General features: G+C 36.6%; 1 protein-coding gene across 5 annotated transcripts in view; it reads right to left on the minus strand.

The window, feature by feature from the left end:
* Positions 1-22,725, minus strand: part of NOX4 (NADPH oxidase 4) — a 158,301-nt gene that overhangs the window by 41,223 nt on the left and 94,353 nt on the right. For all 5 annotated transcript variants that reach the window (XM_006160334.2, XM_027776539.1, XM_027776538.1 and 2 more), the window contains one exon: positions 14,167-14,227. In XM_006160334.2, the coding sequence (XP_006160396.1) occupies positions 14,167-14,227 (61 nt within the window). The remainder of the gene's footprint in view (positions 1-14,166; positions 14,228-22,725) is intronic.

Below are 22,725 nucleotides of genomic sequence, written 5' to 3' on the forward strand. Positions count from 1 at the left end.
TACTGTGTATATTGAGATGAACAAATTTCCTCAAACAATGTCAATGAATTTACAGACGTGTCATGCTCAGGACTCTTCATATAGGTTGGCTGAGATAATCTAAGCCCTTTGAAAGCCTGAAGTAAAGAATAAAGCTGAATCTTATTTTAAAGGACTAGTGCTGAGTCTCAGATTAGTTATATTTTTCATTTTGACTAAGGCAATGAAAAAAGAAGGTGGAGGGAGGAATGTGAAGTAACATAAGAAAAATGAACTGAAAAAGTAATATGAGAAAAAAAAACTTTTATGCTCAAAAGGCATAAAATACATGGTTGGCACAGATTAAACAAGGTTCCCAATATTTTATTCATAAATATCCCAAATAATTTTAAATTGTCAGCAGGGAGACTTTCTTTGTATTTGACAATTCACAAAAACAAAAAAAAAATGTTGGGCTAGCCCTGTAGCACAATAGTTAAGTCCAGTGCATTGGTAGCCAGATTCCACATGACTGCTCATGGTTCAAATCCTGACCCTGGCGGTATGAAAAACACCTGTTTGCATGTGTGCCCCAAATCCTGATGGGAATAAGAAAAGGAGGAAAAAAGATTGTGGTATAACTGCAACCCACTGGGGTGTTCTCTCTTTCTCTGGAAAATACATGTACTCTTCGCAATTAAAAAAAAAAAGTAAAAGTGGCATGGTGGTTAAGATGCTGGACACACTCACATGGCCAACTATGGTTCGAGTACCAGATTTGGCAGCTTGCTTTCTCACTTTCTCTCTCTCTGTGTCTCTCTCTGGTCAAATTAAAATAAATGAATGAATAAATAAAATTAAATAAATAATTATAAAAAAAGTAAAATAAAATGAAACAACATTTGAAGGAGGGATATGAAGACAGCATTGTTGAGACAGGAAGGTAGTGTTGTCATATTTTGATCAACTCGAACGGGGAGAAATGTTCACATATTGAAATGATCACCTTATAAGCTAAATAATGTGATTGACTATATTTACAAATGTAAATAAAAAAAAGAAAAAAAATTACAAAAAAATGAAATAAGAAGAATTAACCCCCCCCAAAAAAAAAATTCTAAGAGATATTTTAAGATATTTTTTTTGCTATAGGGTGCATGTGCTCTCCAGAAATATGTGAGATATCACCCCCAAGGGAATGGCCATGCCTCAATCCCTTCTTCTCCATTCTCCTTTTGGGATTTTGGGTACACATGCACACATGCTCCATGTGTTTCAAGCCACTGTGCCTGGGACTTGAAACACGGTCAGCCATATGGGAGTCCAGCAATATAACCATTATGTCATCTGTTAGTCCCATGAAAACCTGACTTTGGAACCTACTTCTGTTTCTGTTCTTAATTCCTTTTCTCAGCCAAGAAATTAGTCAGATGAATGGTCATCTTTAAGTCACTTGTCCACTTTGAGTTGTTTCAAAAACATGCATTTGAGAAAAGGAAAAGAATTGTGCCAACATCACTAAGAAAGTGGTAACACTTGGTTTACCTGGGACAGTTCTGGTTTCTGCCTGCTCTTCTAGCATATTGCTCCATTTAGTATTCACTCAGATTCTCTCTTTTCAATTAAAGTTTTAAAAATAAAAGCTAGAAATGAAATGGTTGGTAAGAGATGTATCCCCTCAAATGCTTCTCAGGGAATGACTTATCGCCTAGCTGTGAAGCAAGTGGTCAGCAGCAGCCTCTGGCTTTCAGCTCCCCACGTCTAGCACAAGTGCAGAGATAATGCCTTTCACAGAGCACCTCACACTCTGTGGTGAGCAAGCCAGGGAGATTTCAGCTCTACACACGCACCAATGATTTTCCCTAGAGCTTCCCACCAGTTTGGCTGGGCTTTGCAGAGTCTGCTTGATGGTTCAACTTCTTCCTCCACTCAGTCTCTCTTCTTTCTCCTTCCTGTCATAGATGTTGAACCCTAATTAGCATTTTACATTCACAAACTCCTCAGCCACAGTTTCTGATGAATCTGACCTGCAATAGATAGACTTGATTGGCCTCCACTTTATATTGAGAATTTCTGCTTGTTCTTGGTTACTGGCGGGTGAGACGCATGTGCATGTGTTAAGCAGAATGATCAGCGATAAATCATCTTTATTTTACAGCCCTTTCCTGATTCACATAAATAAGATATCCATTGCACATGCAGATGATCATTTTCAAAATGAATTCCTCTTAGACATACTTACCTCAAGACTAGTTACCCATCTGGTCGGGGCTAATGGTAGGAGAGGTAGCAAAGGTCCCTGGCGGGCACCTGGTAGACTAGCTAGTTGTGCCATGCCTCATTTTACAGCTGTCATGGTTTGGTCTACAACCTTTAGAAAGTTGCTTCCTTCAACATTTTACAGAATTTGATGAGTTTAGGCCAATAGACTTAGAATTACATCCATATAAACTAGAAAAATAGAGCACATAAACTTCTCTGAAAAGTTTGTTTAAATCAAGCCAAAGTCCTTTATTACTATGCTAAGTCAGAATTGAGTAACAATACTTGCCATTTAAAATATTGCTTTCAAAGCAACATCAAAGGCTTTCAGATTAATACTTCTATAGATAAATCAGTAAATACAGTTGCAGAGCAAGAATATTTTCCTATTAAAGAGATGGGCACATTTTCTATCACAGAAATGTAATGAAAATTATTTCAATCCTAAATGAAAAATAAAACAATCAGCATAGACACATACACACATGTATTTTAATTTTGCTATAGGGCATGTGCCCTTTCTGGGGGGAGAGAGAGAACGTGAGAAATTATCCCTCAGTGGAAAATGACCACACCATAATTCCTTCTCCTCCATTCTCCTTCAGGCTTTTAGGCACACACACACATGAGCCTGGGGTGATTTTCACACTGCTGAGTCCAGGACTTGAACCATCTTAACCTTCACATCAACGGCTGACCTGCTCTCGCTATATGAAACTACATTTTTTTCTCACAAATATTAAGGCCAATGTCAAAGCAATATAAAAACCACTGTACTATATTGTCTTACCTGGGGAACAAAACTAACAGGTTGGATTTTGTGACTCTGCAGAAGATGAGAACACAGAGCATCATGTATGTATAACCAGAACTAATAAACAAGAACATGGGTAGGAGATAGGAAGATGAGTCACACGAAAATCCCTTACTTGGCATATACTCTACAAAATTTTATAGCAATGAGGAAAACTAAAAACCACACATCTGGCTGATGGGTCCAAGGTCACATGGTTAGCTAGAGCAAAGGGATTGAAAAACAAAACCAAACAACGCACAGGCCAGTGTTCTTCTCACTGCCATCACACTGCCTCATTCTATTGGGAGGAAATACTGTCCTGTCTTTCCCCTCTCCCTTCATTTTCTTCTTGCCTGAGGGTTACATCATAAGAGAAAAACTCAGCAGGATCATATGCAATCTGTATGCAACAACGAGTCCTTTTAAACATTGTAAGGTCTGAAGGTAGACATGCCGTATTACACAAAGGAAAATTATTTTATGGATCCTTTAATTTTCTAGGGAAGCAGAGTGATAAAATTCTACTCCTGTCATACTCATTATTCTGCTTTCTACTTGTTAAACATACTACTAAAAAAAAAAATCAAAAGCAGCTTTCAAAAGAACTGCAAACAGACTTCTTGGCCTCTAAATACTTCAGTGAATCAATGTCTATAACTAACCAGCTTTCCCATAAAATATAAATTCTCTTTGATTGCCACAGAGACTAAAATACAACAAAAATTGACGGGGGGGAAAACAGAGTTTCAAGGAAAGTGAAAGCAAGTAATAGAGGCATTCTTGTATAAATACATTATTGCTACTAAGCTTTCCAGAATTCACCATTTAAGGAAAATGTTATATTTTCTTTTGTCACAGTAAATGCCTTTTTTAAAGCAATGTTGGCATTCAACAGAAAAAAAACACCTCAAAGTGATCAGGCTCAGTGTGATACTAATTCAGTTCCTGCTTTTTGCACAAACTCTGAATACCCCCTAGGTGCATATTCAAGAAGGAACAGACAATTTTTATCCAAGACCCAAAGAAAATGGAGGTTTTCTTTTATGAAGTTCAAACCAAAAACCCTAGGCAAACAAAATTAATGCCAAGCCGTATATAGTACTTTGAAGTCTATTAAAACTGACTGCAGTAAGTCGTCTCTGTTTTTAAACAGAAGATATCCTAGCCAAAGATGCAGCCTATGGAATGTATGGATTGGGGAAGAGCAAAAAAGCAAATATATGAATTTACTTCCTTTGTTAGGTTGTGTCCTTAGACAAAACTGAGTTTTTCTTGACACTTCTAATTTTCTTTTGAATATGTTTTTCTACCAGCAGGAACTCTTACTCTTCACTTAACCAAATTGAGTCCAAGATTTAGCTACTCAGATAGATTTTCATTACTTAAAGAGGTCTTCACAGACTATACAAGGTAGAAATGGTATTTTCATCAAATGCCTACTGAACTCAAAAGTACAAAAGACCTTGCAGCGCAATGAAGTTAGGCACTGCAGTCAAGATTCTTAATCTTGGGGCTGGCAGGTGGTGTGGCAACTATAGGTGCTAGACTCCCACTTGGCACACCACGGTTTGAGCCCCAGACTTGGCAGCTTGCTTTCCCACTTTCCCTCTCTCTCTGGCCAAATTAAAAATACATCAATTAATAAATTTAACTAAACACATTCTTTAAAGAAAAAGAGATTCTCAGTCTCCCAGTGGTATAGGACAAAGCCCAATTTCTTCGGCTTAGTGTTCAAAGTTCTTAAACCAACCCCCCTAACATATCTCTGAAGGCATCTTCTACCACCTCCCACTATGAATTTTCAGTTCAGCAACATTAACTTAATCTTCTTTCCCAATCAACACTTCACCTTGTATTGCAATTTATAGTCTTTTTACAGCATGCTTTCCTGCTTTCTCTGCTTACAAAACAACTCTTGAACTTTCATGTTCTTGCTCTAATATCCCTTACTACTTCAGTATGAGTTTTCTGACTTCCTGAGAAAGATTAAGTAAGGCCTTCTTAAAGAACCCTAATCATCATATATCCCTGAGAGTGGCATGTTAGTATTTTGCATTCCTATCAGTGATGGATATCATAAATTTAAAGAAATTGTTATTTGATAAGTGAAGTATATAGTTATAGATTTTAGTGAACCATTATATATATTTTAATTTAGAAAAGTTTTATCAGTTTCTTCCATGAGCGAGAGAGAAGAGAGAGAGAGAAAAGAGAGCGACAGGGACCCCCAACAAGGTCTTTATGTCCTGATCCATGTCCAGCCCTGGCCATGTGATTTTGCTGAAGGTGAGGGCAAGAGGAAATGCTCTATATTCCTATGATTAGGTCTCGTCTTTGGTTGAGCCTTCTTTCCTGGACAGTGAACTTCACTGTCTTCCTATGTTTTTTTCTCTGTCTTCCTATGTTGGTCAAAACAGCTGGAGTGACTAGAGTTGTGAATTTCCTTCTGTGAAGACTCTGGCATAACCCAGCAGGCGAGGTTATGGCAAAATACTTTCTCCTGAGGGCAGGCTTCGTTAAGAACAGAATATTTTGGCATTCTTTCCCCCACCCCTGCTGACAGTCCAAAAGAATTACTCCTTTTCTGATATTCACTGTCAAGACCTGGGAAACTCCTAGAGATACAACTCACTAGCTTGAGGGTCTCTCAATGACTGAGTTGCTAAGATTTTCTTTTTTAATCTCTCAGGCTTGTGCACACTGAGTCTCTCGCAATTCATCAAAGAAGGTTCAGGTTTTCCTACCTAGGTACTGGCTTCCATGGAAGTTTCTTGCTCCCATTAATTATGATACTCTACCCAACTATCTGTCTTTCCAGTTCTGAGGCATACTCTCACTTCTTGGACAGATCTTGGAAAAGATGCTGATTTTTACAGTTCATCCAGATTGTTATTTATTTGAATGAGGTGAAGACTCCTAAATCTTTCAACAGTGAACCAGGAATTCAAACGTGATTGCCTCCTTTTAAATCCACAGAGGTTAAGTACCTTCCATTGCTATAAATAAAATTAATGTCTTCGGTGTGTTCCTTTTGATGACCCTAAGAATTCTATCTGCATCATTCTAATTCATCAAGTTAAAATTCTGCTTTTAAAATTACAATTTTTTTGAGAACAGGAACTATAATCATTTAGCTTCCTTTATAAAGTGTTTAGCAAGAGCATCAAGAAAATGAGTACTTAAAAATGTTCCTCATAATAATGATAATGGCACAAAACCTTTGCGTTTCTGCTTTCTTTGAACTTACTTAGTCCATTTCCACGAAGCTGATTTGGCAAAGTGACATACACATTCTTGGCCATTCAGTGTGTACCGGCATGTTTTTGGCATTGTCTAAGAAATTACGCTACCAAAAAATTTCTCATTATTCTCATTTTTTTATAGTACATAGTAAAATCAAGTAGAAAATACTAGAAAAGCGAGAACTCAAACTTCCCTTACGAATAGAATAATTCATAATAAAAATATAATGATCCATGCAAACAAATCACTTTAATAGCTCTACTCTCAAGTCTGGAAATAGCAAATTTGCTTATTTTCAAGACTCAAAAGTATAATTGTTAAAACTAGATAGAAAAAAAAAAACTTTATTTTTCTCCCTATTTTTGAGGTTTTAAAATAGCTTGACTAGAATAAAATTTAATGAGTAGTGAATTCCTAGTATTTACTAAACAATTTTTTATTTCTGTGGCATTAAAGTGAGCCATCATCTACTAAAAAATGACAGCATATATTTTATGTTCATAAAACAAGAAAGCAAGGAAATAACAATTTATCCTTTCTCCTGAAAACAGGCATTTAAGTTCTGATATGTATACATATAATGTGCTTTTCATTTCCCTTACGCCAAAATTTTCTTGATGCCTAAGGCTATGAAATATAGAATTTAAGCCCTTCTCACATTTATCAAATAATTTATTATATTATGGTAGCAAATAAGCAATGTCAAGTACAATCAAATTAATTATTTTCAGTGATTTCCATATAGACTCAGGGAAAGTAGAATTACAATGTTTGATTATACAAATCATATATACTTTAAGGTTTATGAATAGATTAATCTTCATCCTGACCCAGATCCCCCAGATATATACACAGTAATTACTTCTGTATTTGCTACTCATCTCCCACTGCTCATCACAGGCCAGATCAGTATAAGTTCATTTACTATAAAAATTCTGGAGAAATGTAGAAATAGGAAGAATTGAGAAATAAGCCCATTTGTTATGTACACTTATTGTATACTAACTATACTCACTGGTCTGTAATTTACTCAGTAATTCATAGCAATTTCTCCCTTCCTTCCTCTCCCTGACCTCCTTCCTTCCTCTCTCCCTCCCCTTCTCTCTTTCTTTCTCCCTCCCCTTCTTCATTCCTTCCTTCCTCTTCCTACTGAAAAGAGATAAAGCTCCTCTGTTATGACACTACTTAGACTACATTGGAGGTAACTCATTACAATAGTAATCAACTTTGACTATATAAGGGGGTTCAACAATGGAACTAAAGTAGGTGGTTTTATTTTTTGTTAAGTTTATGTATTTATTTATTTCCTCCATAAACAAGGAAAGAGATGGACAGATGACACTGCCAGTATGATCCCGACTCTGGACACCATCCCACAGCCTTCGGTCAGTCTTAAATCATAGGCAAGAGTGTGCCTACAGTACTCTGACAGAGACATAATCTATATGTCATATAGGGAGGTCTCTGGACTTGGACCTGGAACTCCCTCACATGGAATTTCCTGGTAGAGTGTGATGTTTTACTGTTGTACCACTGCCTGGCCTAGTATGAGTTTATTTAGCTCCCCCCCCCTATTTTTTTAATCCATGCATAATTTTTTCATAGCATAGATTTTCCATGAACTTTCTAAGGACCCCCCCCTAATAGAGTTACCAATGGCAATAACTATAACCATCCTACTCTGAAGGAAAGAAATGTATGACAGTAGCATATAAGAAAGAACATTTAGGGCCAGCAGGTGGTGTGGTGGTTAAGGCACTGTACACTCCTATATGGCCAACCAGAGTTCAAGTCCTGGACCTGGTGGTTTGCTTTGTCACTTTCCTTCTTTCTGTGTATCTGTCTTTCTCTGGTCACATGAAAATAAATTAATGAATAAAGTTAAATAAATAATGATTTTTTTTTAAAAAAGAGAAAGAACATTTAAATTGAAGTATTCAAAAGGTTTTTCAGGAAAATGTTCTCCTAAGAGCATGTGTGGATCAGAGTGGGCAGTGTAATGGTAAATATTTCAGACCTGAACCAAAAAAGCCATCATTAAATTTGTGCATAGAAGTAAATTAGATCATGATGAAAGGTAAGTCAGGGCCAGAGCATAGCGGTCTTTCTAGGCCACAGTAAACATTTTTGTCTTTATCTTAGGAGCAATGGGAAGCCATTGAAGGGTTTCAAATAAGTGGAGTGATTTAATTTGATTTGCACTTTGAATTTTCTATCACTGCAGTGCAGAAAACACATTGAAAATAAGAGCAATAAATACTGCACTTAATCGTAAGTAGACCAGCATTAGTTAAAATCTGTTATGTTTTAGATCATGGTTCATCCTCCAAAGTTTCATGTTTTAGAATTTAGTCCTAGTGGGCAGCATTTGGATGTCCCCCAGAAATCCATGTGTTAGGACTTAATTGTATTGATTGTATTTTAAAGGTATTCATTTAATTTAATTCCTCATAGTTTCCCAGAATGGGGCCTTTGAGTATGATAATGTCATTAGGATGGGACATCCATGATGGAGTTCTGGTGGAGTCTATAAATAGAGAGAATGAGACCAGAACATCAGAGACAATTGTATGAATTCAGACCACACTCTTTTCTGTTAACAGAGAACAGAGAACAGTGTTCTGCTAACACTGTTCTGCTTTCTGCCATTTTGTGATGCCTTTGGTTTTCCTAGTCTCTAGAACTGTAAGTCAACATAAATATATATATATATATATATAAAATCACCCAGTCTTAGATATTTCTGTTAACAATGCAATAACCAACTAAATCAAAATTTAACTCCCCCCCACCCCTTGATTAATACCTAAACTGAAGCAGTGTATCTGACTGATCTCACTTTTAATACTCCAGTGGGCCTTTGGCACAACTCAAAAAGACCACCATGCTTCACTCAACAATTTAGTCTTTCAAATTAACATTATGCCTTCTTATTTCTCCTCAAAATTCAAATACACTTTCCTCCATCCAAAACTTAGTGATAATTTTATTGTATATATTTCAGTGGGAAAACAGAAGGAACCAGAAGAAAAGTCCTATTTCTCTCATTCTAAATCCATCAACCAACCTGCAGCCAAAATCATCTTTTTTTCTTTTTTTTTTTTTTTGGAGAGGTTTTTCGCTATAGGGCACGTGCGCTTGCCAGACAGACAGAGAGAGACATAGAGACAGAAAGCGAGAAATCACCCCCCCCCGGGGGGATGGCCACATCACAATCCCTTCTCCTCCATTCTCCTCTCGGGATCTTGGGCATGCACGCACACGCGCCAGGTGTGAGTTTTAAGCCACCGGATCCGGGACTTGAACCGTGGTCGACTACATGGGAGTCCAGCAACATAGCCATTATGCTAACTGCTGGTTTCCCAGCCAGCTTCTATAACCGTCTTCTATGCCTTCCTCCTGTTATAAAGTATGGATTGCCCAGGCTGCCTCTTCTAAGATCAACTCTTCCACTTGTACATCAGAATTCAGTACCTCTGGAACCCATTAGGAATCACTCATGGACTTTGTCTTGTAACTAGACCCATTAGTTCTCCGGAAATATGAACTTTGTCTTCTCTACTTCATTCATTCATATCATTCTCATAAGTACATATATATTATCATATAATTATTTTAATATAATAATACATTCCCTTAACTTATATCTTCTTTGTCCTTACAACCTCCCTTCAGCTGTTGATCTATTTATAGACTCCACTTTTCATATGAACTTTTTAGAATTTATCTAATGGTATTTTAGCAAATGTTTAATAGCCACGTCTAAAAAGAAATGATGGCTATATAAACAAGCCCTACTTTATGGCTGTCTTATTCTGTTAGAAATAAGACAAATTTAAATCACAAGGGAAAGCATCCTACCCCAGTTAGAATAGCTACCATAGAAGCAGAGTTGAAGAATGTCTATTAAAACTGCTAAAGACAGAGAGGAGATGGGAGATAAAGTAACCTGGATGAATGGAAACAAAATTACAGATAGATAAAGAAACTCTTTCTTGTTTTATTTTTTTTTTCTTTCTTTCATCCTTTCTTAAGAGAAAGAGAGAGGAGAAAGCATCTTGAAAGAGGAATGGTCACACCAACAATCCTTTCTCCTCCATTTCTCGTCAGGATTTTAGGCACTCATATGCCTGGAGTACTTCTCAATCTGCCAAGTCTAGGACTCAAACCATGCATTTGGACAGTTGAGATTCAGCTGCCTTAACCACCAGGCCAAGGAGCCAGTGGAATAAAACTAATTTGTACTGTTTAGTAGGGTGATACAGTTAGAAATAATTTACTGTATAACCCAGAGCAACTAAAAAAAAAAAGAGGATTTCAAATGTTCCCAACACAAAGTTACAACAAATGGTTGAGATGATAGATGTACCATTAATATTTACCTTTATTTAATCATTATATATTGTATTCTTATACTAAAAATTCACATTGCACTCTACAAATATGTGTGATTACTACATATAATACAGTAAAAAAGGCAATAATAACAAATGCCAATGAGGAGATGGAGAAAAAGGAACTATTCTTTGTAGCTAGTAGAAATGTAAATTAGTACAGTTGTGAAAAACAGCATAAGTGTCCCTCAGAAAACTATTGATGAAAATAGAACTGCCATGTGATCTAGCAGTCTTATTCTTGGGATATTCCATATAACTATACATTGTATTCATATGCTGAAAAATTGCACTGTACCCAGTAACATGTATAATTATTAGATTTCAATTAAAATAATAATTATAATAATAAAATGTGTGTATAATGTCTATAATTCTATTATAAGACTGTGCAATGGGAATTTAAAATGTTTTAAAACAAGATGTCAGGGCTGACATGGTTGAAAATCACTGGTGTAAGTAAACCCATCCAGCTTTGAGACTTTAAATACATTAATGATTCTAAATTTAGCTCTCTGGTCCAGATTCATATATAAAATTGGCTATGCAACCACACCTATTGGAAATCTATTGCCAATTCATTCATTATTCAGTGGCTAAAGGGCAATAATATTAGATGGACTATGTGAATATTATGTGTATAATAATTTTGTAGTAAAACTCAAACCTCCCTAGCTGCTATTCAGACTACTGAAATAACCAAGGATATAACATTATCTCAGACATTATGCTATAGTAATCATACATAATAAAGAAATTAAAAAGAAATTTTAGAGGGAACCAGCAGTTAGCGTAATGGCTATGTCGCTGGACTCCCACATAGTCGACTGCGGTTCGTGTCCTGGACCCGGTGGCTTAAAAAACTCACGCCGGGTGCGTGTGCGTGCGCGCCCAAGATCCCGAGAGGAGAATGGAGGAGAAGGGATTGCGGCGTGACCATCCCCCCTGGGGGGTGATTTCTCACTTTCTGTCTTTATGTCTCTGTCTGTCTGGCGAGCGCACGCGCCCTACAGTGAAAATCTCTCCAAAAAAAAAAGAAATTTTAGAATGATAATCAAGCCAATAGGCAATCCTGGATCACATGTTTGAAATTAGAAAGCATGATTTATTCTAGAAGAGTAACAAAATATTAATTAAATTAAAAGAAAAATTCTTGCATAATCCATTCCATCCCCTCTACCACCAACACTTTAAGGAAAACCCTGAATTATGTTTAAGGGGCTTTAAAAGCCTTCCAAACTCAATAGGTCTTCTGCACATTTAGGAAAACAACTAGAGGCCTGGTGAAAATAAAAATCTAGACAGCAAATATGAGGTTTTGATGCTTCCTTGTCCTGTGCTATATAGAACTGCTTCAGTTGCTTCTCAGGCACTGTTCAGCTGGGTATAGATGATTAGTCTTGAAAAATCATTTATGGAGCCATCTTAAATCTGTTCTTTACAACCAGTACACCTCCAATGCAGGTCATATTTCAAAAGAGAAGACACTATTCAATTTCTCTAAGTCAGTTTAAAAAAAAAAAAAAAACTTTTGATATTCAACCATTTAAGCACCTCTTTGATATTTCCTGTGCATCTTACTTTTAATACTAAGTTTAAATCATTTTTTTTAGAATTAAAAACCAGTGATCCTTGATTTCCAGGATAATGTTCCTATTTTTACTTCAATAATTGTAATCCCATTGTGTTAAGGCAGTTAAGTCTCTTTTTGAACTGAAGTGTCAGATAGTGGCAGAATTATTTAGGGGTTCTCTGCATGAATGCTTGGCATTTTTTCCAAGTCAACAAATATTTCAAGTCAACAATAAAGAGGATCTATTAATTGAAAAGCATCTAACTGGAACTGAACTCTTTGAATAGAATGATCTTGTTTCTCTCAATGGCATAGTACATAAAAAAAGAAGGATAATGTTAACACTATTAAGTGTTCCTAACAGAGATGATTCAAATAATTCCTAAGATAGTCATTTATTTTAATGAACCACTAGTGATATAAAATAACTTTGTTAAGAAATTGAGTAACAATAGCCAGTAATAAATTGTCACAAAGTTTTCTGCTTAACTTTATGAATGTCTTCATTATGTTAGTTTTCCTTCAGATATAAAATTATATCAATTACTGTGGCCAGCGGGTGGCATGATGGTTGAGGCACTGGATTCCCACATGGCTTACTGCAGTTTGAGTCCCTAACCTGGTGGCTTGAAAATCATGCCGGGCATGTGTGCTTGTTGCCCAAAATCCCAGGAGGATTCCTCTCTCTTTGTCTCTGTCTGGCAAGTGCATGTGTCCTATGGCAAAAACTTTAAAAAAAAAAAAAAAGGGAAAGAAAGAAAACTATAAAATTCTGTCAATTGTCATTCATCACTGAACTTAATTCCTACTATGTTGAGAATCTTACCAGAAAATCTTACTTTTCTCCTTCGTTATTTTTCCATTGTTTTGAAATGCAAAGCAATTGTGATTATACTGTGAGAATGAACATTTTCATATTACACCAGTATTTTATCAGACATTAGACTACCCAACTTTTTTTTTTAAGCTACCAGATGGATATTGTTTATTTAAGCCTAGTTTCCCATCATTCTAAATAGGCTATTACTGCTCAAACATCTTTTGGTTCATTTAACTGTTTGCCATAATATCCTATGTTGCATATTTTATCCATTTTTTTTCCAAGTCTCCAATTTCAAGCTGGTAGCCCTCTCTAAAGACATAGGAGACAGAGGGTTTTATATATACTACTCTTACTTTTTAACTATATGATATAAGCTCCCTATATCAACTGGGCTTCTCCTCATCCCTTTATTATTATCATTATTTCCTTTTTAATCAGAGAGAGATGGGAGGAGGGGGGAATGAGAAAGCAAGACGCCAGGTGTGGAACTGGAACCACAACCACCATGTGGGAGTCCAGTGCCTCCACTACCATGTTACCTGCCAGCCAGCGGCACTCAGAACTCTTAATACATGTATCTCTCAGATAACTAAAAACATGTTGAATAGATAAATGAAATATCACCTACCCAACAGACCTGCTATAAAAGGGACAGAATTCCAGAGATGCTTGGAGTTACTGTATATACACAGATAGACCACACAAAGGTCATGCCAGGACTGAATGAGCTGCGTGATCTCACAGTGACACATGTTTCTCTTAAAAGTCAAACCAATCACCTAGCTTAAAATCATGTTTTCATAACTTTAAGAAACACGCTTCAGTCTTCCTACTATTATCAGTACAACTAACAAGGCAGAAACTATGATTTAGAAGCACAATGGACAATTCACTATTAATAATTACTGATTTACAAGGTATTTTGAGTCAAAAAATGCATCTTACAAAAAGAAAACACAGATGTTAAAATCGTATAAGCAAAGAAAGAAAACAGGACAGTCTGAAACATATACACATTTCTACATAAGCTGATAGTTAAGAATACTTAAACACATTTACAATTGCTATGCCCCATTATTTCCAAAGCTTGTATCTTAAAACTTCATGTTCAACATACCTGTCCAGTCTCCTACTATTTTAAGATGAACTCCAAATGTTGCCTTTGTTTCAGTAGGACACTAAAAAGGAAGAAAAAAAAAATAGAGCTAGAATCAATTCTGATAAATAATTATGTAATATGTAACTATGATTAAGTTACAACTTTTATTCTCATACATACCAAGTTCTCAAAATCAATAGATAATGGGAAAAACAGGCTAAAAATATATATGCATTCTTATTAGTGAAAGAAAAAAAAAGCAGTATCAGTCAATAAAACAATTTACATTTCTCTTACAATCCATAAATATTTATACAGAACAATAATATCTAAAATTGCTAGTATATTGCATTTAACTATAGTTCTTGTTAAAATAGAGCCTGAGTTAAAATATATTTAAAAAGCCAGTTCTTAAACATACACACAAAAAATTATGAATAATGATTTTTATTTCCTTTTCCCTTCAGATATATTTCATAACCTAAAAATATTCTGGGGATTTCAGTCCAACAATTATATTCTTTAATTCTCAGATGAATTCTTAACTGAACCAGTGAGGATACTTGGAGAAAGGAATAAACTACTGGAAAGGAGGTTAAAAAAAAAAAAAAAGCCTATGGTCCCTTATTAAGGAAATCTAAAAAAATGTGGTTAAGCTCACATTAAAAAGACATTGGGGCCAGGTAATGGTGTATTAAGGCACTAGACTCTCACACGGCCAACCATGGTTTGAGTCCCAGACCTGGCAGCTTGAAAATCACACCAGCCACAGATGCCTGCAAGCAAGAGAACAATGGAGGAGCAGAGACTATGGTGTGGCTATCCCCTCCGGCAGAGTGGAGGTTGTTTCTCACTTTCTTTCTTACTGTTTCCCTCTCTCTCTCTCTAGCAAGCACAGGGGCCACGGCAAAGACCTTAAAACTAATTAATTAATTAATTAATTGAAAGACAAAAATGCTTTTATCTATGTATAATAACAGTTGAAGAGGCTACATAAATGCTACTAAGAATTAACTCCTGGAAAAATTAAAGACAGAAAAAATATAGGAATTCTCTGAATTATTTCATGCACATGTTTTTTTAAAATGTATAAGCCTTTGCTATGTTCACAATTATAAAATAAGTTAAAAGTTTAATCCAAATGTAAACATTAATATGTTGCTGAGCCTTAGTTTAGTTTCTTAGACGTAGATAATGGAATTAGACTCATGTTGGTTTTCATATAAATGCTAGAATACATATCACCAACTTTAAGGATTAAATAACCCCAGGAAGTAACAGAATTCAACTGTAACAAAGAACCTCTATAGAGGAATGTGTACTTTGATATCTTGAAGAAAATATGTTTTCCTTCTAGTATAACACTGGATTTTTATTGTGCACAATGACTAATGATTTTATAACAGACCCAGAAAAACATAAAAAGATATTGTGTAACTACTCATCTTATGTTTGGGAACTAAAGGTAAAAATGATGTCACCACACAAGGATTATTCAACACAGAAGAGAAAATTTAAAAGCTGCAATTTTTTTGTTTGTTTTCAAATTAAAAGCCTTATAATAATGAATTTAAATGATTCTAAGTAGTAAAACAATAAATGAAGATGATTCCAAATAGTAACATCTAAATTTTTAATGCCATTAAATTTATTGAACCTCAGAAAATGATCATGGTATATAATACTATTCTATCATTCTGTAAGGTCTTTTTTTTTTTTAACTCTTTCTTCTCAAGTTCTAGTTCCACACTTTCTACTGTCTGCAAGACATTTCTAACTGAAATTCACTCTAAATTTAATATACCTAAAATTGCTGTTATATTACTTTGCAAATTATCTTTTCCTTCTGACTTTCCTGTATCTGGAAATGGAAGCTACATCCTTTTCAGCACATCACCTCAAATTTCAAAGTAATTTCACTTATTTCTCTTGTTGCCACTGTTCAGTTAATTTTCAAGATCTTTCAAATTAGCTTTCCCAAAGAAAACAGCTGATCACAGCAATCTCCTATCGATTAATTTTTGTCCTCCCTATGGAGGAAAAAATATTTTTCTTTTTTCCTATGGCTTATGGCCAACCCATCTGTTCCAAATTCTTTACAGTTTCATATTCCATATTTCCTCTTCATCCGCTCTAGTCCAACAAACTAACATTTACCAACTGATATATTTTCCTGTCCTTCATCTTCCCACTTACTAGTCTACTCATTTAGAGTGACTTCATTTACATTTCTCATGTAGGCCCCTAGCAACTTCAAGGCTTATCCTGAAAGCTACTATTTCATGACGATATCCTGATTTCCCTGCCAAGGAAATTCTTCACTTCTCTGCCCCTCAAATTATTTCTATGACTTTAATGCATCTTATTACTCTACCTCTTTATTTTTGTATATTGTGTTTTGTATTACTAGACTGTCAGTATCCTGAGATCAAGAACTATTTCAAATTATTATTATATATTTTATGTGTAAACATACAGTGTATCAGTTGAGTAAATAAGTATCAGTTGGACAAAATAAGTATTAGTTAAATAAAATATTGGAGAATTAACCTGACAATTAAGAACATTGAAGGAGGACAATTCTTCCATAATTTATTCACATGCTCAACACACACTTATTAAGTGTTCTATTGTAAATGTCCCAGAGACAATGTTAGAAGCTCATGTAATTTCACAAATAAGAGTTTTTCTAAAAGTATGAGAGGAGAGGGTGAGCTACGAGTACATAATCCATCCCAGTTAATACTACGTTATGACAGTCAACAGTTGGACAAAGATGCAATTTCACTATTTAGTTGTTTATTTTTTAAAAAAGCATTTATTTATACATTTGAATGAGGAAAAAATATTTAACAGCAAATAGAAAGATCCTAGAACAGTAGGTAAGTAGAATTTTAATTGCCTTGAATTAAATGTGTATATTTATCTCAAGTCCTTCAAGAAAAAAACAAACACACACTAAAATGACAGCTCACGGTTATAAAAATACAAATCACAATGGCAAAGATAACATGGAAGTGATATCAATAATGAAGAGTTGTAAACGTAAAGCAGAGCGTAGATGAGAGGGCAGTTTGGGAACTGACTGAAAAAACATATATAGCAGAAATCTCACTACCTTCAAAAAGGGATCACTTTGTAAGGCAAGTTAGTTTTTCTTTTAAAACATTGGAAAAACTCAGGTGGCAGAGGTGAGGGAAGGAAGCCAGGGTTGGGGCTCATGAATAGCAACAAAGTGTTTATATCTGTATGTGGGATAATTTAACCCTTGATCTATTTTGCCCTGACACAGTCCAAGCAACTACCAGTCGTAAACCCAAAGTCAATCAGATGTGGATCATAAAGTGCTCTAGATATAACAATAACTGGTAATGAAAGGCAAGGTCAAGACGCCACTCATCAAATATTCATTTGGTGAAAGCTTACTAAGTGCAACCTCAAAACAACATGTCCAAAGCACAGTTCTACACATTTCTGCCAGAGCAAGCTTCCCACCTTTCTCTTAGCTCAGTCAATGAAGCTAGTTGCTCAGACCAACAACTAGGGAGTCAACCTTGACTGGTCTTTCATATTCCATATGCAATCTATGTAAGAAATCCCATTGACTCTAAAAGCCACTGGGTCTGGGACTCAAACCATAGCTGGCCATTTGGGAGTCCAGTGCCTTAACCACCATGGCACAGGCTGGCCCAGAATCGGACCACTTTCACCATCTCCACTGTCACCACCCTAGTTAAAGTCGTTTTCCTGCCTCAACCACATGACTGTAACAGCCGCCTAACTGGTCTTCCTGCTTCTGCTCTCATCCCTTCATCTCCTAACACAGCAGACAGAGTGGTCTTGTTAGAAAGTAATCCAGATCATGTAATTTCTCCACTCAGAACCTGCAATGATTCCTTTACAAGTCAAAATATTGGGTCATCAGGAAAGTCACGATGTATTTTTGCATAGAAAAATACATCGTGACTTTCCCAACAAGCTATTAAAAGCCAAAAGCCTAAATGTCTGGTAGAAATCTGGATGTATGAACTTGAATTTCAAACTTGGAGTCTGGGCTGGAAATACAAATTTGGGAAATTATATCATACAAATGCATCAATGAGAGTGGATAAGATTACAAGAGAACTGTGTATGACTAGAGAGGAAAAAGTAATCAAGGAATGAATACTGGTATGCTCAGATATTTAGAGTTTTTAAGATGACTAAATAACAGTAGTCAGAAAATTGAAAAAATAATAACAATAGACAAGTGGATGTACTGGAAATACAAATTTAAAAAGTGTTCAAATAATGTGAGTGATCAGCTCTATTAAGTGCTACTGATGGGCCAGGCCCAATGAGGACTTGAGAGTGACCCCTGGGTTGAACAATAACATGGTCACTGCTGATCTTGGAAATGTTTTAATGGAATGCTATTGGGCAAAAGTTAATGGATTTAAGAGAGAATAGAATTAAAGAGCTAAGAATTGGGGTAGTAGCTAAAAGGGGAGATTAAGTCAAGAAAAGAGCTTTTATTATTCGTCTCTTCTTTGTAACTAGGTAAAAGGAGATATCCAAAATAGCAATTAAATAAATCAAGTTTAATATTAAACAGAAGATTCATTCTGAATACACTGATCTATTTAAGTTCATATAATACCATGCAGGCAGGCTCTCATTAGGTACTGAGGGAATATTTTCTTTCCCACTGGAAAAAAGTCAAACTAGAGCAGCAAGATGATGTTCAATTCTCTAAGTGCTCACATGTCCTGTTATGTTTTATGAACATTAATGACCTTCTGGGGCACTCTCTACCCCTCTGCCTGGTCTGTGCTTAAGACACATGCTTGCTGTGGTAATTGACCATCCATCCCAGATGAGTTTCTAAGCTTTGTAAGCAAAGGATTTGTGAAACCCTAGAGAAATGCCATGTTTAAGAGTTAAATATTAGAGATGTGAACAGGCCCAGAGGTCAAAACAGCTGATACAGACTCCCTGGTTGTATTTAAGCCTCAGGAATTAAATAAATAATAACAATAAAATTGTGCGACTCTTTGAGCGACCCATGCCATTTTTGTCTGATTTTCATTGAAAACTGGAAAAATTATTCCCAAAGTAACTGGTTGAAAGATTAAAAACAGAAAGCAGAAAAATGATGGCTAGCACAGGCATGCTATGTGAAAGTACAGACAATAACAAACTAACAGCTACCCTTGCCTCTGACTCATGGAAAAATATGTGAAATCAGGATATCCAAGCTGAAAAATAATGAATCACACAACTTAGAATACAGATGTCAGAAAAGCACACATGTGTTTCTGACTAAAACTAGTGGAAGTTAATAGAGGAATGCATGGAAGCTTCAATTACTATTAATTAATAAAGCAGATTTTGCATTATTTCTATAAATTAGAATGCATGAGAAATATTAATGAACATAATTTTAAATATTTATCTATTTATTGAGAGATTTTTGCTATAGGGTATGTGTACTTGCCAGAGAGAGACAGAAAGCAAATCACCACCCTAGGGGGGGATGGCCATGCCGCAATCCCTTCTCCATTCTCCTCTCAGGATTTTGGGTACACATGCACACGTGTCCAGCCTGTTTTAAATCGCTGGGTCCAGGACTTGAACAGTGGTTGACTACATGGGAGTCCAGTAACATAACCATTATGCCATCTGCTGGTCCCAAGAATTACTTATTTTATTTATTATTATCATTATTTTTAAACTTGCTACAGTCATCAGAGAGAGAGAGAGAGAAACAGAGAGGGAAAACAAGAAAGCAAGCTACCAGGTTCAGGACCCAAACCATGGTCAGCCATGAAGAAGGCAAGCACCCTAACCCCCAGGCCATCTTCTGGCACATTAATGAACATAATGAATGTCTATATCAGTGAAATATGAAGAGATGGTATATTTTATAGTAAGCAGCAGGTTTCATGTTCCCTTAAATTTTACTTCTTCTTCAAAAGTATGTTTGCTTGTTTATTTCATTGGGGGGTGGACATGGAAGAGGTAGACATGCACATCCATCATGGTCCCTACTGCAGTCCGGCGCCAGCCCCAGGCAGCAGGATCGCAGGTACACACATGCCCAGCAAGCGCAGTGAAGCCCTAGGATGTGAACCATGAACCTTACCATGCACATCCCGTTAAATTACTGCTGAGCTACCATCTGGCCTTAATTTGAGATTTTTACAATCTTTTTTAATTTATACACTTAAATTAGGTCTGAGTGAACCATAATAGAAGATTTGTTTTGGTGGAAAACCTGAAATTTGGTAATTACAAAGCATGTCTAGAAAATGCTTGTAGAGGGCCACCAGGTGGCATGGAGGATAAGGTGCTGGATCTCACATGACCAACTCTATGATTCAAGTAATTTGAAACACACACCAGGTACCTGAGTGCATGCCCAAAATCCCTAGAGAGAAATGAAAGAGAAGGGATTGTGGCGTGGTCATACCCTCAGTGGTGGTGGTGGGGGGGGGGGGATGATTTCTCACTTTCCCTCTTTATCTCTCTCTCTCTGTCCTCTCTAGCAAGTGCATGCACTCTATAGTAAAACAAACAAATAAACACAAACAAGAAAATACTTGTAGAGATCCATTATGTATTTCAAGATAAAAATGTAAACCTCTACAAAGGCTAAAATTAACAAAGATCTAAAGAGGAAGAAAAATCAGGAAACCTGAATTCTATGTCTAACTTTGTCATCAATTGTGTTACTCTGGTTAGTTTGGTCACTTACTATGTTAAAGTCTCATTTGAAAAATATAAATTTATAGTTTGAGCTGCAAATTATTATTATTATTTCTTTTTTTGGAGAGATTTTTGCTATAGGGCACATGCACTCGCCAGACAGACAGACACAGAGAGACAGAGAGATAGAAAACGAGAAATCCCCTCCCCAGAGGGGATGGCCATGCCACAATCCCTTCTCCTTCATTCTCCCCTCGGGATCTTGGGTATGCACGCACACGTGCCTGGTGTGAGTTTAAGCCACTGGATCCAGGACTCAAACCGCAGTCAACTACGTGGGAGTCCAGCGACATAGTCATTACACTAACTGCTGGTCCCTGAGATGCAAATTTTTAAAGTTCAATGAAATTAGATAATAATAATAAGTTCAATGAATTTAGGATTTAATTTTAAGGGCTTTTTTTCTTTTGTTGTTGTTAGATCTTTGTTCTAGGGTATGTGCATTAGCCAGAAAGGAGAGAGATGGAGAGGTTCCAAGAGAGGGAAAGTGAGAAATCACCTTCCAGGGGAACGGTTATACCACAATCCCTTTTCCTGTCTCCTTTCAGGATTTGGGGCATGTATGCACATGTGCCCTGTGTGATTTTCAAGCCACTGGGCCTGAGATTCAAACCACAGTCAGCCATGTGGGAGTCCAGCAACTTTACCATTACACCACCTGCTGGCCCCTAATTTCAAGTTTTAAAAAGTAAAATTATCTCGAGCCGGCTCCATGGCCTAGTAGGTAAGGGAGCCAGGTCCCATGCGCCCAACCCTGTAGTTTCAGTCCTGGACCGAGTGGCTTCAGAAATACAGAAGGTGCATTTGCGTGTGTGTCCAAAATCTTAAAGGAGGGAGAGATGGAGAAGAAGAGATTGTAGCAGGACCATTCCCTCTCTTTGTCCTTCTGTCTGCCTGGCAAGTGCACATATCCTATAGACAAAAACAAAAACAAAGTTAAATTATCTCGCAAGAGGCTTAGTTTTTTTGTTTTTGTTTTTGTTTATAAGTCAGAGGGATATGGGCGTATACATACGTGCATGTGAGAGAGAGAGAGAGAGAACATGTCCCTCAGTGGAGTTTGGTTACATCACAATCCATGCTCTTCCATTTCTGCATCCTGTTGGGATTTTGAGCATCTACGCACAAGTGTTTTTCAAGTCATTGAGCTGGGATTTGAATCACTGGATGTCCATGTGGGATCTGGCTCCCTTAACCACTAGGGCACAGGACTGGCCCAAGAGGTTTTACATTCTATTTGTAACAGACTCTGTGGTGCACTTTTCAGATCCTCTTCTTCCTCCCACCTTCCCAACTTAACAAGATCAAAACCATCATTCAGCATTCTCCCAGAGGCTGAGGGCTCACTACTGAGACCCTCCTCTAGAATTGCTGTTCTTAAAAGAAAGCTTCTGCACTGTGTCTAAGTGCCTCACCTTGGTGGCATCCGAGGACTGGTCAATTTGGGGTTACAAGTGTTTGATACTCCCTCTCTTAACTTTTTGACAGAATGACTCTAAACTGTCATTTCACCAGCAGTCCTGTGAGATCTGAGATCTCTGTGGTGACTATGTGGCACAGTTAAACTTTTGGCCTGGCCCTCTTATTCCTCAGTCCTTACTGAGTTTATTCGTAGATACGTTCTCTAAGGAACCTTCTGCATGCAGGTCTGCCTTCCAATCTATTTCCAAGAACAATCATCCTAAGAGTAAACCGCAGAGGTAAAGTGTCAGTCACCCATATGACTTTTTAAAAAACATATCTGTCCATCTACCTACCTACCTACCTACCTACCTACCTACCTACCTATCTATTTGTTATGGTTTTCAAGCCACTGGTTCTGGGACTCAT

This window comes from Tupaia chinensis, unplaced genomic scaffold (genome assembly GCF_000334495.1).
Source record: "Tupaia chinensis unplaced genomic scaffold, TupChi_1.0 Scaffold000680_1, whole genome shotgun sequence".
In the NCBI taxonomy this organism is placed as follows: Eukaryota; Metazoa; Chordata; class Mammalia; order Scandentia; family Tupaiidae; genus Tupaia; species Tupaia belangeri.